This window comes from Dasypus novemcinctus, chromosome 10, assembly GCF_030445035.2.
Source record: "Dasypus novemcinctus isolate mDasNov1 chromosome 10, mDasNov1.1.hap2, whole genome shotgun sequence".
In the NCBI taxonomy this organism is placed as follows: Eukaryota; Metazoa; Chordata; class Mammalia; order Cingulata; family Dasypodidae; genus Dasypus; species Dasypus novemcinctus.
In genome coordinates this window covers 6,098,149-6,112,843 of record NC_080682.1, presented here as the reverse complement: position 1 = coordinate 6,112,843, position 14,695 = coordinate 6,098,149, and the positions used below count along the sequence as shown (strand labels likewise).

Below are 14,695 nucleotides of genomic sequence, written 5' to 3'. Positions count from 1 at the left end.
CCTGGAGAGGGGTTAGTGAATGAGATGCTGCCCTGTCCTCACAAGGCTTACGGTTGTCCTTAAGAGCCCATTTCTCAGGTTTAGAATACCTAGGTTCAAAAACCCACCTCTAGGCAGTAGCCCCAGAGCTAATTCTTACCACTCACTGGTAAGACAGAACTTCGCACAACTGTCCCCTCTCTTAACGGCCCCACACTGGTCCACTCAACTGGGTAACTGCAATAGTGGCCGCTGCAAGAAGGGGTGGGGAACGGCATCCTCCCTGGGCTCAGACTCACCTCCTGGCAGTCATTCAGGACACATGCAAGAGTTCCAAGGCTTGAACGGCAGAAAACCCAGCCGCCTGCGGGCTGATGGGTGGATGACGGTCTTTCAGAGTATATGCCTCACTCCTCTGAGTTCATAATTTGTTCTCTTCAGGTGCACATCTAGGTACTTGTACTGCCCCCTTCACCAGTCCATTCTCCCTGCATCCCAGGAAGCCACATCTACAGCCATCATTTGAGGGTTGATGCTCCCTCCAAGTTGTGAAACACTGAATGAGCATCATTCAATTAAAGAAGCTGTCCCTGAGAAAGGTTGTTTCAGGTTGACAACTTTCTAGCCCTTCCTAGGTAATCCTGCTCTGTCACTTAAAGAAAAGGTGATTATACTGTTCAAGAGACTACCTGGGATGCTCTGAGGTATGTTCACTTCTCACAGGCACATTGTATCAGAGTTTTGGCATTTGAGAAGACCTAAGATGACATATACTCTATATTCCTTCTTAATTCATTGGCCATCCTGACAAATTCGGTGCCATAAAATACTTTAAAGACATTGGATTAAACATTTAAGACATTTTAGGTACATATTTGAGCTGGTAAACAATTAAGGAAACCCCTCAGAATCCAAAAAATAAAACAGAAGCAAAAATCCAGAGGGGCAAGCAAAGGCTGAAGCCTGCTGCTGCTGCCTTAGGGCATCTGCTGATCCCAAGAACATTGGTTTTAACTGCTACACAGAGGAAGAAGAGGGGACAAGAACAACAATAATAACAGCAAATACTTATAAGAACATTTACAATACGCTAGGCAAAGCTCTAAATGCTCTACATATATTAACCCAAACCCTAGGACATTCCCAAGTTTGAGAGTCAGTTCTAAGACCTATGCATAAAGCTAGACCACTGGCAGGTCTATAACCAGTGAAAGGGTAAACTAGGAAAAAATGCCCTGCAAAAGATATGGCAAAGCAACATGTCAATCTTGGTGTTGGCTCAGGGTAGAGTTGGAAGATACATAACCACAAGATGTGCTCATTTGGGTTTGAGATCTCAATTCATACTAATGGTGTTGCCTAAAAAAAAAGTCAGAAAAGCAAAATGAATAAACACAACAAAATAAAAGTTAGCTGAAAATTTGTTGGAAGTGCTCCCAAACTCCAGCAAACACAAACTTTCTCTGCAGGGACATGCTCTCAAGTCACTCCCCAAAGAATTTCCAGACAGAAAATTCCAATTATGGTAACTCAAAAAAAAAAAAAAAAAAAACCCAAAAATCACAAAATACATAAATACATGAGGTAACAACCCATTAAGAATGAAGAGTCAAGAGAAGAAACAAACACCATAATCAGACAAGCCAAGATTTAAAAAATGACAATTATAAGCTACAGAATATAAATTATTTAATATCTAAAAATATAAAAGAAAAAAAATCAAAAGTATGAGTAAGGAAGGAGATTATAAAAAATGACCATTCAAGGGAGATGATGTGGCTTGAGCAGTTAAGCACCTGCCTCCCACATGGGGGGTCCTGGGTTTGGTCCCCAGTGCCTTCTAAGAACAGAAACAAACAACAAGCAAACAAATGAAAAAAAACAACTCAGAGAAGCCATTGTAGTTCAGTGGTTAAGTGTTGGTTTCCTGCTCAGGTCCCAGGTTAAATACCTGGCCCCAGTACCTAAAAAAAAAAAAAAGACCATCCAGATTTGACCTTCTATTCTGATTAATCTGATTAATCAGAAACAAAGGATTATTCAAAGCAGCAGTATTGAAGATTTCCAAATCTATGACTGAAATCTTGATTTAGCTTGGATTAGGGTAAAGAAGTGTAGCTATTGTAATTACTCCCAACAAACCTCACACATCTCTGCAAAAATGAACTGTAATGAAAGATGCTTAAAAAGCTGAGTTTAGATTTGTTTAAAGTCAATATGTGAGAGGGCTAAATAAAACTGTTCTGAAAAAAACATCTATATACATAATATAAAATCAATTCCTACTTTTCAGAGCTCATGAAGGAGGAATAGACCTCTCTCCACTCTACAAAAAAAGAAGAAAGCTTCTTTTCACTCTATGAATTATTTTACCCAGATTCAGAATTTAACATTTATGTTGCCTCCTATATTTAAAAAATCCTGTTATAAAAGTAGGTTTCACAATCAATGCTTTATTAAACTAATTATCGAGTAATTAATGTTTAAATATACATAAAAATTAAGAAAGGAATATACAAATGATGGAAACATATAAGTGGATGAACTTAAAAAATCTTGACATTTTTAATAATCAATACATTTACAATAACATAATCACAAAAAATTTAAACTATTTTTATTAAATTTACATTATGGCATTTTAATGATATAAATTAAAATGATAATTTAAAAGCAACTCTCAACTTTATACGGCTAATGCAACAACAACAAAAGGTTGAAGTATATTATTTAAGGTTTTGAGGTAACCAAGAGAGGAACTAAAAAGTGTGACTCTAACTCCAACTCTATTTGAGAGGAGGAAGATGAAAGGGGACCACAGCAAGAATTCAGCAGATTATCTTTACAGACACAAAGATAATCCCCAGAAAGCCTGAAAACAAAAGTCAGGGGCAGTGGTAGTTTCTAGAAAGAGACCAAAGAATGGGGCAGGTGGTGTGGGGTACTATTACTTTCCTTCCTAAGACAAACCCTGGTAATTTCATTTTTATCTGTGTACATGCATTACTTTGAAATTTAGAAAATAATTTGTTTTCCCCTTTATTAATAATCATTAATAGCAACCACTCTTGACCTTTATTGAGTAAAGACTCCCATTAAAGTTGAACAAACACACTTCAAGAAAACTATCTTGTTTCCTTGCATACATGACTGCCTCAGTTGTGAGGAGTAAAAGAGTTAAAGAAGATTAAAAGCTATGACTAGTGACTATGCTATGCCGGCAAGTGAAGCAAGCAACCGGTGGCTCCAGTCCTGACATGCCCTGTACCATAGCTTTACAAAACAAGCACATGTGGCTCACATGGTGAGACACAGCACTGCTGCCGCCAAGACAAGGCCAGGTGTCTGCCCCCAACAGGCCTTGCAGGGGAGCTCTGTTTTGGTGAAATTCCTTATTCCTTTGCCTCTCCAAGAACATAAAATAAACTTTATCAGTATTTCCAGAGATAATCGGTTTCTCAGTGATGGACTGAGCAAAATGCCATTTGTTAATTTATGATGGAAATGGCATCCCCTTCCCACACCTCAGGATGGAGCTACTGAGGAAACTGAGTCGCTGGTCAGACAGCTGCTTGCTGAATGCAGAATCTGCAGGGGCTGTTGGTCTCCTGCCCACACTACATGGCTTGCCTTTGGCAAAGGTAAGGCCGCGTCCCCCTGGAAAACACTAGACACTCTGAGGTCGTTTTCCTTTGTTCCAATACTGACCAAGCTCCCTTGGGAAGCAAATTCTTTCCTTAATATATTAGCCACCAAGTAAAGTGGAGTGCTCTTTCTAAGTAAGAATGTGAGGTAATTCAACAAATCCAGTCTTTCTCAGAGAGCCATCTTATTTCCAAGTCCTTAAGGGTTACTTCACCGGGTCCCCAGTTACTGTCTAATTTGCTCTAGGATTCTGGGTAATTTGATCCCTCAATCCCCAAGCCCAGCCAGCAGCTGAGCAGCTCTCATCCACAGGTCCCCACTGCTCTGTCTGGCCTCTGTCCGCTCTGGACACTACCACCTTGTCCTCCACCGCGCATCAGAAGTTTCCATCGGGGCAGGCCACTCTGGTTTGGCAACTTCACATGGTCCAGGGTTTCCCCCTCTTCTCCTTCCTCCTCACATTTTAAAAATTTTCTGATCAGTTTCATTGCGTTTCCAATGTTCAGAGAGGTATATGACTTGCATTCACAGACTATACCAATGGGAGCTCAAATATTTTCATAAATCAACCCTACACTTAGAGCATCATTTTTTTAAAAGTCAATTTTTTTCCAGTTTTGTTTTGTGAACCAAGTTTCACAGCCTTCTGGATTTTTACCCACGTGTGCACCCCCACATCACTGTCCACCAGTGGAGCCCTCAGTGGCTTCCGAAGGAGCTCTGCAACGGAAAATCATGTGGAGACGTAGTTAGGGTGGTAGACATCTCTCCCTTCCAACATGCAATTCAAAGCTAGTGGGGAGCTAAGGGAAGAAAATGAGCAGCCCATTGCGAGAGCTTGAGAGCAGAGCAGACAGCAAGAACAGCAGGTCCTAGTTCGGCAGGGTGGAAAAGGGAAGCTGAGGTCTGCAGTGCCGTCTCTCCTGGTGGCTCTCAGCCATCCTTTCTACCTCTGGCCACGGTTGCTTGACAATCTGCTCTACTGTCCTCTTGACTGAGCCTTCTGGGAGTTTGCATCCCTGGGGGTGAATTTTTTCTGAGAAAAATTCAAGAGTAAACCAATACATCAAACTTTTAAAAATTAGGATGTGGGCATGTTACAGTTACTGTTCAACAGGGAGGCCAAGGTTAGCACTTGTCTGAGGGGCAAGGATGTAAACCGACACCCAAGGATATCACGCCCCTGCAACTGCATTCACTAAGTTAGTTGGCCAGGTATAACCAAAAGAGCCAAAGTAGGTTCCCATGGCAAGTGGGGCTCCTTACTGTTCTGGTTGACACCAAACGTTAGGGCACAGCTGCTGAGTGTTAACTGCAGCCGGCACACTGCCAGCCACTTAGGTTTGTCTGGGTTCTGCTCCACTTACTGACTTCTAAACAACCTTATTTCATATTTAATAATGAAGGATTTGTGATTACTTACAATTTCAGACACTGGGATTTGGTACAGTTACATGGCTTTTTAGACTTTGTGTCCCATGAACTAAGAGTTACTCTATAAAGATTAAAAAAGAAAATGTATTCAGATGGTTACTCTTTCAAAAGAGAATTAGCTAAGCATCCGGTGTTTTTGAACAAATACTGAAAATCTCAACACCAGATAGTTACAGGAGTTGTAGGTGCCTGGTCATGAAAGAGGAATGGCAGGCATCTTTTACAACGTGAGAGGCCTTCCCAAGCCCAGCCTGTGCGTGCCCAGAGACTCAGTTGTGGGTGGGAGCAGGTTCTCTTGCAGCTCACCCTTCCCACGAAGCCTTCCCAGTTTCTTTCCCTGACTGCTATTTGGTGTATCCACCCTGCCAAATATATATATATTTTTTGTATTTTCCAAAATCTGGATAATAAAGGAAAGTATGAATTAAAGAATGATAGACCATATTAAAGCTGTCCACACTGTAATAGTCCCAACATTATCAACAATATGAAAGCACGTTTTGAGTTTATCACATGATCATTGGGGACCTCCGTCATCTCAGGAAAGGATTATTCCAACTCCCTTCTAACTGCTCCTTTGGAGATGAGCCCATTAAGTCAACTTTCAGGTCATCAGAGGAGGGAAGATAGATGTGTCTCTGGATGTTGCTAAACATGAGGGGCAGCCACAGGTTATGGGAAAGTTCCCAAGCATTGCTAAGAAACAATGCTTACCTCACCAGGGAACTCAGAATATTAATATTGCAAGATGTTTAATCGACTATGGTTAGAGAAGGGGTACCAATTGTGCCCCAATTGTGGTCAGGGCTCTCCCTGGGCATCAGTGTGGTGTTTCATGTGCCATGTCCTGCAAACGTGCTCCTTGGGATGCAGTTATGCCAGCTTCATCTCTGCAGCACACTAGCTACTTCTAGGCAAGGATCATATCTGGGTCTTGGGTTTCCTGCTGCAGCTAAAACAGTACTTGGTATACAATTCATGCTTTCTACTCATAGCATGGGAGTGACTTTATGCCTTTTGCTATATGGAAATAATCAACACCAGTATTCTGAAGAGAGGGCTGTACTCGGTGCCCTCGGCTATACTGAGTGTCTGAGTTGATGCCAGCCCCCGATCTTGACTCGCCTCTCCACTTTGGCACAGGTTCCCTCTCTGCTTATCAGTCCTCCACATGGACATCGACATTTGATCCTCTGTTTAGTGACCTGGCTATGCCTCCTCATCCCACCCTCCACCCCCAACCTAGAAACAACTAATGGTATCTAACGGTATCTGGCAGACAGATAAGCTGCTAATTGTAACTTTTAGAGATAAGTTGCTAATTGTAACTTTTAGAGATAAGCTGCTAATTGTAACTTTTAGAGATGTGCCCTATTTTCAAGATAATATTCCCCAATGAAGTAACTGAATGCCATATTAAGTTATAGCTTGCTTCCCCCATTTAAGGTAGGAGACTTGTAGCATCACACCTAGAAGTGCCCAGAGCAGGCTGGTCTGGCTACCTCTCCCTCGCCTGCTCCTGTGGATCAGAGGAGTGGCACACTGATGCCAAATGCACTGTCCTTGCCTGTGGCCCTCCCAGCCCTGTCCCTGAGCTGGGGCACAGAGGGGCCTGGAACTCCCTGTCCCGAGGATTCAAAACTCTTTCCTTTAAAAGTGTGTGAGGGGGTGGGGAGGATGTGGAGACATTCCAGCAGTGACCTACTGGAATGCGGGCAGAGAGGACAGTTCTGTGAGCATCGACAGTGTCAGGAAGATGCTACCAGGCACTTAGCAAGGGATCAACAACTGGCAAGACTGGCAATTGCTTCAGGGGACATCAAAGAATGCTATTTTAAAAATCATGGTGCCTGTCGTGGAGAAGCCCACCAAATAATCAGGGACATGAGATACATACAATTGAAAACTTAGAGAATGTAAGATAGTATACAGTCGAATTATTTGCTACTGCTTATAAATGCTTCAAAAATTCAGAGACAGGAACGTTTCACATGGATGGGAGAAGTTAAAACAAAACAGACTATTCTTAAAGGAGCAGAACTTGAGATTCACCTTTAAGGCTGTGAGGTTTTTTTGGTCAAAAGATGTTTCAGTTGAAATAGCAGCATGAGCAAAGACAGCCTGTTAGCAAGGAGCTCAGAGTGTAGGAGGGGACAATGAGGGGGACAGTTGATTGTAACAAAAACTAACTTGGTTCTGATAATAGTTGACTACCCTATTAATGCTAATCTGAAAATTATACAGTTAGAAGAGATCTGGACAGCTGGATTGCTAAAGCCTCTGCTTTGTAAAATCACCATACCTGAACTATGCCACAATAAAATGTGACCTCATCTGTAAGGGAAAAATTCCCAGAGAAGTGGACTCTTCAATATCCATTACTATGATGTTCACTGTTACCAAACTGGTAACATCAAAGATGTCAGAATTCACGTTACCTAACTGATAATCAGATTCTTAAAGTTACAGAGAGTGACAGGATGTGGATTTTTATTGATATGATAAGCTAGTTAATAAGTTTGCCAATTCACCCCAACTCTAGATGATAATGACCAGGTGAATTCAGGAGCATGAGCGGCTGACCATGAGGCCTGAGTAGACCTGCTTCCTTACCACCCACCAGGTTAGAAGTATTTGAACCATCAGGCTGGCAGAGTGTCTTTTCTTCAGACTAATTTGGTCTTGTTATCTTGCAGAAGTTAAAAATGAAGGCTAATGAAGCATACAAAGGGGTGAAGAAGTACAGTAAATTCGTCGTGGTTGGGAACTCAGACAGAAGGAATAAACGGCAGACTCTTTTCTGACTGTACCCTACTACAAAGACTAAATCAGCAGAGATTCCGGCATACTGTTGGTTCTATGATGTTGAGATAGTCTCATCAAGGCTGAGTCAGTGGAGTGACAGCAAATCGAGTAGTTATTGGCAGCCAAAAAATACTAACACAAAGCTCATGTTGTTCCTAGCACTTCAGTTACAACAGAAAAATCCTTTACAATCTGCATCATTTCTTCAAAATAAAGAAAAACATGTGGCCAATTGAGCAAACCTAGTAAATACCGGCTTGAAAAGAGACAAAGGAGAAAAGGAAGAAGAAGTGGATGTGGAAGGGGATGGGGAGGAGAACGGGGTGGAGGAAGAGGGAGAAGAGGAAGAAGAAATATGCTGCAGTGAAAAGGTACTCATTACTGCTCCTTGGTGGAAATGTGCCTCAGCAGCACCACCGTGGTGGTGGAGCTCACAATGGCAGTGGCACTGTGAGAGCACACACTTGAAATAAAGTATGAAAAGTATCAGATTCCCTGGAGTGTTCTAGACACAACAAAGCACACAGTGATGCCACACTGCTGACCAAGGACAAGAAAGTGTGAGCAGCTTCAGTATCTTAGCATTTTAGATCACATCATGTAACCAAAGACATAACACTGTGAGTAGAATCTGGTCATTGTTTAAGTAGTTTTGTTTGGTCCAGAAATTTTAGCAACCACGATGTTATGACTAACGCAGTAATACTAACCACATCTGCACTGATCCATCACATCAAGAGAGGGAAGCAAGGAGAATGACTCCATACAGTCTTATTTCATCAAAGTAATTTAAGGTGTCAACTGATTTGGCCCAGTATTACAACCAGAAGAAAAGGAACTGTTAAAACCGAATCAGCAAATCACATGAGCAACCAGACCTCTTTAGTAATGATTCAGAGGTGAAATTGTTGATTGAATTCCATTATCTCTTCAGAACCCTACCAAGTGGTTCACTTAGCCTTTTCGACATTTCCCCAAACAGCTCTCCTTACACTTACCAATGCCATAATGAAGATCTGCCCGATGGCAGAACACTGCATAAGCCTGGAAGGCACTAGAAACCACCATTCTACATTTTGTAAATTGCCTGATCTGATTTCTTCCAGGCCCTGGACCTGCGGGTCCATAATAACATGTACGATTATATTGGATTGTGTGCCAAAACCTCTTGGGAGCAGGAATGGTTATAATCAACTCTATAATCAACTAAGAGGCTAATGAACAGAAAGGGCTGTACAAACCATGGTTAGTGTCTGGGTGTTGATTAGGCATAGTTTCAATCAGTTTCATTAGTTTAATTAGTTACAGTTATGAGCTCAACTTTAATATGATAAGACAAGATCCCCAATAAATGCAGCCCACATCAACCTGTAAAGTGCGTGCCTTAGCAATGCCATTGAGCATGAGCAGACAGCACCCACAGTGGCAAGCAGAGGCAGCCTGAGAAAGGCCACTACAGACCACTGGTGCCAGTGTTAAGTGACTGCCACTTCATTCTAAGATTGATGACAACAAAAAAGAAATAGACCAGCTTAGTTTGAATCAATGTGAAGTCAAGGAAGAGCTTTGAATGGCCACAAACTTTGGAAACATTGACACAGGACAGCAGGCAGTCACAGTAGAAACAAGCACAGGTTATAGATCAGCCTTTCCAGCAACCATAAAACCAGATGTGTAGCCGCAACATTGCTCACGGCATTGATTTATGAAAAAAAAAATTTTTTTTTCAGAAGGCATGGTTTATAGGTAAAGCTAATTTTATAACATAGAAGAAAATCACAGGTGTACCCAAAAGTTTCTTAATCTCTTACAATAAATTAAGTGACAGTGTATTGCTTTTAATCCTTACCCAGCCAAAGTTAGTTTTGGTGGTCCCGGAAGAGTGGATGCCGAGGGGAAGGCAGATCCGTTTAGGACGGATGACAAGGATCCATTGTCAAGCTGCACAAAGTCAAAGGTAGGAAAATTTTGAATTAGTATGTTTTTAAGAAAGAGACATCCAGTCATTCCCTAGGTACAGATAAAACTGATTCTTTTACTTCTAGAAGTTTACATTATAGTCCCTTTACAACAACATCCAGTTGTTATTAGTGTGATGACCCTATTCAGCTATGAGCCAACTCTAGAGCCGAGAGAAGAGCGGAATGGGACCCTTCCATCTTACAAACCTATCTGACCACAGGATGCCCTCAGCTCAGAAAGTCCTGATTCTTTGGACAAAGAGGAAACGTGGTACAAGTGAAGGGTCTATCCGTGGATAAGCTGGCAAGCAGCACTGCACAGCTATCAGTTTGCTGTCAGGGGATATTGTAGTAGAAATATTTTTCATGTTGATGAATCTAAAAATTGTGAAATAAAGTTTCTTTTAAAGTGCTTTAAAAATATTTTATACTCTTAGCATAAAATAAGCAATCTTGACATGTGAAGTTTCATTGGCAAGCCTTTTTTTCTATTCAAAAATGTTATAATTTTTACAAGTTCAGAGTGATGCGACAGTCTGCACCTCCCACGTCCTTGGCGTTCCCAGCTCGTATTTGTCTCACTGAAGTGCTCATGAGGGGGGCTCCCAGGAGGCATTCGTCAGAAGTGGGAGAAATTAATTTTCTGTCAGAAGTGGAAGAAATTAAAAGTACTAGATAAAATTAGATTTTGAGATTATTTGTGCATATCACAGTTAACATTCTATCCTTGTCTCCGCCTCCCAAAAACTGAAATTTAAAAATAACTTTTAAGAATATAGTCATGGAAAAACACACTTTATTCATCCTCTTTGTTTTCTTTCTTTGGCCCTTTTTTAAAATGTGGTGTCATTGCTGACTATTAGGGCTGGAAAACATTGAGAAATCACGTGGGGTCCGACTCCCTCATTTACTAGTAAGAGCCAAGCCCACAGGGGTTTCTCGGCCTAGGGATGCCCCCTCTTTAGTTTGGCCCAGAGCCCATCAGGCATGCTGTCACCTTATTCGGTTTACAGAAGGGAAGAGTGCAAAAGTTACTGAAACTGGTGTGTCTCTTACAGTCCTTCAGCCACCAAAGTGTTAGGGCAACATCTCCAAATGACACAGTCTGAAGAGGTTTGCCTTCTTTAGAAGAAAGATTTCCAGTCCTCAGGGTTGAGATAAGTCTCTACATAAATCAAATAAAACTATACTTGTTTACCCCCTCTTGCTTTCTTTGGGGCTAAGAAAGCAGAGAAAAATAGATGCCTTTTTTTAAAAAGACTTATTTTTTTATTTCTTTCTTCTGTGTCTCTTTTTGTTGCGTCATCTTGCTGCATCAGCTCTCCATGTGTGTGGTGCCACTCCTGGGCAGGCTGCACTTTCTTTCGCGATGGGCGGCTCTCCTTACGGGAAGCACTCCTTGCGCGTGGGGCTCCCCTACGCAGGGGACACCCCAGCGTGGCACAGCACTCCTTGCGCGCATCAGCACTGCACATGGGCCAGCTGCACATGGGTCAAGGAGGCCCGGGGTTTGAACCGCAGACCTCCTATGTGATAGGCAGACGCTCTATCCACTGAGCCAAGTCCACTTCCTTTTAAGTACTACATAGGTAGTAAATCTATGGCAACTTTATGCTAGAGGCCATGCCTTTCTTCAGCAATGTTTGGCCACCAAGGAGTGAATAAAGCAAATTCTTAGGCAATGCTGTGCATACAAATCCCCTGGGGATCTTGTAAGACTACAGACTCTGATCTGCGGGAGCCTGCATTTCTAACAAGTTCCACATGATGCCAATGCCCCTGGTCCAAGGACCATACTTTGAATAGCAAAACTCTAAAAAATATCCAGAATCAGGGGTTTGGCCAGGAAGTGAGGGCTTCTAGAGAGGCAGCAAATGCATTGCTAAATTAAATTGTCCCTGAGGTCCAAGCCAGGTGAGAAGTTGGGCCAAAATGTGGATAACATGAACCCAGTCAAGGAGAGAGAGGGGAGGAGATGGAAGGAGAGGAGACTGGTCATACTGGGGCATTTCACAGCACAAGGTCGAAGAGGTGGGAGAGCTCCAAATGAGAAGCAAGACCAATGGGTCACTTTCTGATGGGCGGCTAGATTAATATACCCTCCCCCCCGAGATCTGCAGCTGTGCCTGCCAGGTTGTGTATCCCTAAAGCCTCGATGACATCCTTGATTTCTTGCTTTCTCTCATGACCCACATATAATCTATCAACCTTCAAAATGCCTGTCGAAGCCACCCCCACTGCTACCACCCTCATCTGAGCCACTGCTACCTTACGGAGAGGACTGCAGTACAGATTACCTGCTCTCATCCCCCCTCCTTTCGCCCACCCACCCCTTTTACCTAGTCTCAACACAACCTTAGGGATCCTTTTAATCAAGCACAGTGAAAGCTGCAGTCTTTGCATCGTCGTAGAGTTCCCCACTGCTCCTCTCCCAGCACTCTCACCCCATGGCTGAGCAGAATACCAAGCCTACCCCAGGGAGCCTGCTCCCTTTGCCTTGAATGTTCTTCTATGCAGTATTCGTGTGGCTCACTCTCTCCTCTTTGTCAGTCTTTACTCAAATGTCACCTTCTCCGGGAAGCCAGCTGTGACCACCCCCTGTAAACTGCAGCCTGTCTTCCACCCCACCTGCCCCCATCCTCCACTGTCCTAACACATGATGCCATTTTACTTGTTTCCTTGCCTTGCTTATTGTCTGTCTCCTAACACCACAGGGCATCACTTAGCTCGCTGATTGATGTCACCCTGGTCTCAGCCCAGTGCTCCCCCCACCCTGCCGCCATTACGGGGTGAGTGGATGACCTGTGTGTGTCAGATTTTGTCCTCTCAGTTTACACAGGTGGACAAAACACACAAGTCTCTGATTCTGTGTGTGCGCCTATCCTATGAGTGGCTACAGAAAAGCAACCAACCCATCGTGAGAGGCTGTGCAGGGAGGGAAAGAGGAGATGACATTTTACATCAAGACTTAGAGAAATGAGTTTTATAATTATATGTAATATATGCATATTTAGGGTGTAATCATAAAAGTGAACTTTGAAAAGCATTTTCATAACACTGGAGAAGGTGAGGGATGTTTGGAAGTTCGGCATAGAGGACAGAAAGAGGGTCTAGAGGGCACAGGAAAGGGCAAAAGAGCCAGCAGAGAGCTGCCTCTTAGACTTGTCCAACCCCAATTGGTCTAACAATGTTGAGGGTGCTGAATACTTGGAATATGTTTCACTAATGATTTTTAAATGGAGGACAAATTATATTTCCTAACTTCAACTGTGATGATTGAAATTCTAAGAGATGTTAATGCCCAATTCTATTTTTTTATTAAAATGATGACTCACTTGTGTAATGAGATTTAATTTTGCTGGTACTGGCAAAAATCTTCCTACTAAAGTAGTCATTGGTTTAGGGACATCTGTAAGGAAGACAATTAAAATTAATTGATAGCATATATTGTCCTGCTTCCACTAGCGCATGGAAGAAAGTGCAAAAATTATGTGTTATGGATTATCAGGTACCAAGGTACTCAATTTATCTTGATTTTATTTATGTTTTCTATTCTGTAAAACCTTTTGGGTCAATGTATTTTTTTTAAACTTATTACCACACTTTTTTTCATTATAAAGCAACTTATTTCAATCTCCTAAAGGTAGTCTACTATGCTAAAAAAAAAAAAAAAAAAATGGTGTGAGTACTCAGGTTCCCAGACTGTGTGACAAGGAGCCCTGGGGCGCGAGAACAAGTGCACTTGCATAGTTCATTTTTCGAGGGAAACACAGCAACATCTGTTGGACACTAGATGAACTACTTTCAATTTATAAGTACTGTTTTTTCAAATGGTTACTAAGCTACTTGGACAAACTACTTAATAACTGAACTGATAAGTATTTCTCTGGCCTCAGGATGCTGTGAAAAACATTCCTGTGACACCATTGACACCGAACCTTTGTAATAGTGAGTCCAAGTGGAAGGAAAAGTGTGTCACTCTCCAGTATCACTCATGGGCTGCAGGCTTCAGCACCTCTGAGTGATCTCACCTTCAACTTTAAGGAACAAGTTGCATTTATTTTATGGTAATATTTAATATGTATCCAGACAATGTAACAAAAATAGACTGTGGGGCTTTTATGCGTATATGGTAAGGACACTGATTTGCAACACATCATATAAGCCCTCCCCCTTAAGTGAATCTTAGAGCGATAGGATTTTGTCCTGTCCGGGAAGAAGGGAAGAAAGAACCCCTCCCTGCTGTGCTGAGGATCACGGATGCAGTGCCAAACAACAGGAAACCCACAGTCAGTGTGTAACAAAGAGCCTAACACCTCAAGCCCCGGTTCTTTACTGTGAAAAAGCAAATGGCTCGAAGGTGTTTTATCTTCCCTGAATAAAAAGAATACCAGGATGGAATGGGAAGACAAGGAGTCACAGTCTTTCTTCTTACCCTGGACTCCAAAGGCCACATGAAACTACATCTGGATTTGCTATGGATTTTAAATTACTGGCAAGGTTAGCAAATCATCTGATAATGAAATATTCTGGCTAACTCAGGCTCTGGAGTAATGAAATCATGTATAGATCACACAGAGATGCCCAATTTTCAGGAATCAGTGTCTAATGTTTGTTAAGCACAATCCAGAAACTATATCATTTAATCTTTCTTTAATCATTCAGGAGGCATTTCAGGATAATCAAATATGGGTTATTATTATGGTGCTAGTTTAAAAAGTTTCTGAGTGAATGAATGTCAGATAAATCAGCATTTGACACAGTTAAGTCAGAATTCAGCGATTAAAACTGAGTGATAACTCCCATTAATTACAATCAAATACATATATATAAAATAAATGTAAAGCCACACCTAAACAGTCAACCCCTTC

General features: G+C 42.0%; 1 protein-coding gene across 1 annotated transcript in view; it reads right to left on the bottom strand.

The window, feature by feature from the left end:
- Positions 1 to 14,695, bottom strand: part of TESMIN (testis expressed metallothionein like protein) — a 55,614-nt gene that overhangs the window by 33,795 nt on the left and 7,124 nt on the right. Inside the window, exons 5-6 of the mRNA XM_012520887.4 lie at positions 13,160 to 13,233; positions 9,713 to 9,804 (exon numbers count right to left, since the gene is read on the bottom strand). Of these exons, the coding sequence (XP_012376341.2) occupies positions 9,713 to 9,804; positions 13,160 to 13,233 (166 nt within the window). The remainder of the gene's footprint in view (positions 1 to 9,712; positions 9,805 to 13,159; positions 13,234 to 14,695) is intronic.